Source organism: Pelophylax lessonae, assembly GCF_965119305.1.
Source record: "Pelophylax lessonae genome assembly, chromosome: 4".
In the NCBI taxonomy this organism is placed as follows: Eukaryota; Metazoa; Chordata; class Amphibia; order Anura; family Ranidae; genus Pelophylax; species Pelophylax lessonae.
In genome coordinates, this window is record NC_138771.1 from 641,890,217 (window position 1) to 641,893,786 (window position 3,570).

The 3,570-nt window shown below is 38.0% G+C and overlaps 1 protein-coding gene across 1 annotated transcript; it reads right to left on the minus strand.

The window, feature by feature from the left end:
• Positions 1-2,415: 2,415 nt before the first annotated feature.
• On the minus strand, positions 2,416-3,360 carry LOC309552916 (olfactory receptor 11L1-like; the record flags this gene model as incomplete). Its single annotated transcript, XM_082253823.1, has 1 exon — positions 2,416-3,360. The coding sequence occupies one exon, from the start codon at positions 3,358-3,360 to the stop codon at positions 2,416-2,418; it is 945 nt and encodes a 314-aa protein (XP_082109949.1).
• Between the last annotated feature and the right edge of the window lie 210 nt (positions 3,361-3,570).

The window sequence follows — 3,570 nt, forward strand, 5'->3', positions numbered from 1 at the left end:
AAAAACACTTACCACCAGTATACCGTAATTATACTGTTGCAAGGTGGCACTGCTCCACCGGATCACGTATCTAGTACGTGATCCAATACTTCCAGGTCTGGGCCGTGTATAATAAAAGCAATATATGTACTGTAGGTTTGTTCACTTCTGAATATTTTATATTTTATATGTTAAGGAAGTGTATTCTATGTGGCAGGGAATAGTATTAGAATGGGGGTGCTGTGTTTTCCATGAGTGTTTTTAATGCATGATTTTAATTAATATGTATTGAAAAAAAGCTTTTGTATTTTTTAGCTTAAACAAAAAGTTGTGCATCCTCTCCTTTGGTTATATATGGTACCTAGAAACCCCCTTCTGTTTCTGTCCATTTGGGATGTGATATCAGAACTATCATGCTTCATTATTGATGTTCTTGTATTTTCTGAAGATTTAATAGCACAGCACTTACCTAAATCCGGGGCATCTAAACTTTAATGTTTGGGTTTTGTCTAATACCATGGAAAAAAATGGATGGAAATTTTTTTTTTTTTTTCCCTTCCATGCCACATTTCTCTCTATCTTCTCTTTATCTCCTGTGTTTTGTTTACTTTATCTCTTTCCCTTTTCCCATTGCACTCATTTTCAATTGAGCAATAGTATCCTGGTCTTTACTGAGACCTAAAAAAGACTTTTATGACCAACACATATACTACATATCTGAACCACATGGAAATAAGCTGACATTTGGGAAGTTCTCATTTCTGTTGACATTATTTAATCTAAGCATTTTTCCCATAAAAAAAAAAGAGTTTGTCATAAACATCCATAACTGTAATTTTCATAAATGTAAAAGGCATGACTAAAATGAAAAATAAATGTTTTAAAATTTCTAAAAAAAAAGTCACCATGCACACCAAAAGTTGGTTGGATCAGATCCTGAGTCCAGTATTCTTTTACTTACATGCTTGCTTTTATGACTTATCTTGTGAGTGATTTTAGGATTCCCCTTTTTACAATAAATCTGTTATACAGTTATACACTAGATGGGCTTTTTCCAATTTAAAATATTTCCTTACATGTTACGATGGAGCAATCTTTATCATTACTTGGGAGACTGCACTAACTATAGAGGATGAAAGGAGCAAAAAAGTTTTCCATCTCAGATGATGCTTTATTGATACAGCCTTTTTGACTCTTTTTAATTAAGAATCCACAATTTCTGGTAAGAAACCACTTTTTACCCCTATTACCCTTGGGTAATTCCCCTTTTGGATTGTTATCTTCATTTATACATTGGACACATTTGGTGGGCCTAAATGAAATTGGAACCTTTACACTCGGAATCTTCCTACAGTGTCAATATAGACCAGGGATCTTAAAACTATGGCCCTCCAGTTGTTCAGGAACTACAATTCCCATCATGCCTAGTCATGTCTGTGAATGTCATAGTTTAACAATGCCTCATGGGACGTGTAGTTCCGCAACATCTGGAGGGCCATAGTTTGAGGATCCCTAATATAGATTGTCTTACCACATTGGACTCACTTTTTGATTTTTACGCACTAGTCTTCTCCTAAAATTTACCATATTTAATTGAATATACTGTTAGCGTGGCAAACAAAAATCTTCTTTTTAAACATTTTTTATTGAATGCAAAAGAAGCATGGTACAGTAACATGCAGTGGAAAGATTAGGTACATGCCGTGATAAACAAGTCGCATTAAAATACAGAACTGCAGCATATAACATTCAAATAACAGGTAACAATGTGATGCGTATAAGGGATCGACCCGGCGTCCCGACTGAGAAGCAATGAGGGTACGCTCTAACTGTAGGTGTGGCCGAGGTCACAATGCATGGATGGACCCCCACATAGAAGGGGTCTCAACCAAAACAAAGGTATATCTCTTAATTGGGTATGCCGGGGCCGAGTGGGGAGGGGGGCTGGGTTGGCAGGGTTGGGAAGAAATTAGGGTAGGTAGGAGAGGGTCATGGGGGGGAGGTAACAGCAGGTACCCGGAGGGAGCCTCGAACCCCCCAGGGGCCCAGGTGGGAAAAGAGGGCCGGTAAAGAGGACGCCCAATCAGGTGAGTACAAGGCTGTCGTCAAGGCCTGGTGGTAGGCAATGGTCAATCCAGGGCCGCCAGAGCCGTTCATAGGGGGTCAGTTTATCCAACAAAATTGCTTCCGTTTTAGCATGTAGCATGGCTTGGGTAACTCTGTGTAGCATAGCCAGATGACAGAGCGTGGGGGTTTTCCATGCTTTCGCGATGGTTTGCTTAGCAGCAGTCGTGACATAGAGGTAGAGTTTGAATTGACGGTGGGTGAGGTTAGGTGGCTTGCGATTCAGGAGAGCAGATGCCGGGTCAGGGACAAACAAAAATCTTATACATTCCTTGGGTGCCAAGGTCTAAAAACTCCCCTAATAATCCTTACCTATATTACTTTTGTGTTCAAACATTCTTCAATCACTTTATGAAGAGCTTGGCTAATCTCATGGTTTCTCAAGCTATATATGATAGGATTCAACAATGGGTTCACTACAGTGTACAACAAAGAACTGTACTTGTTTACGGAAGGTGACTTCTCATCATCTGGAGTCACATAAATAGTAATTATAGACCCATAATATGCAGCCACGGAGATCAGGTGGGCACTACATGTAGAAAAAGTTTTTTTCCTGCCAGCAGAAGATGAAATCTTCAGAATGATAATAAAAATGTAGATGTATGTCCCAATGATAAATGTAAAGGCACAGAAAAAGAAAAGGACAGAGCATGAAAGGTCAAACCATTGTAAGATAGATGTGTCTGATGTCGACAATTTCACAATTGGACCTACATCACAAAAGAAGTAATCAATGTCTCGGAGGCCACAGAATTCAAACTGAACTATTAAAAAAATTTCAGTTGTAGATAGAGTCCAAGTTATTGCCCAAGAACCAAAACCCAACAGGAAGCAGATTTTACGATCCATAATTAAAATGTAATGTAAAGGATTAGAAATAGCGACATATCGATCATAAGACATTATAGCAAGGATGAAACATTGTACAAAACCAAAATTCAAAAAGAAGTATAGCTGCATGATACAACTATCAACAGACATTTCTCTCTTTGTCTTTAGTATAACCTCTGCCATCAGTGGTATGACACACGTGGCAAGGAGGACATCTGCAAGAGCTAGGTGCTGAAGGAACATGAACATTGGAATTTTGAGAGTACTATTGGTTGACACTAGAAGAATGATTAGAATGTTGCCGATCACTATTGCAATGTAAATTAGAAGTAAGACAGCAAAGAATAGAGTTTTGAAGGTATCTAGACCTTGGAATCCAAGGAGATAAATCTCTGTGACTTTTGTTTGATTGTCTTGACACATTTCAAGGAGCTTGATGCATCAGTAAAGATTGTAACCAAAATAGGTATATTGACAATATAAGAAGAGAATGTCTAAGACACAGGTTAAAATCAATCACTGAAATTCTCCCCACGTAATATTACTCTATAGTAATATAAGTGTGTTTCAATTTATTAGTGAGGTTTTTTTTTTTTTTTTTTTAAGGAAATCCACTTAATCAACCATTAGCCA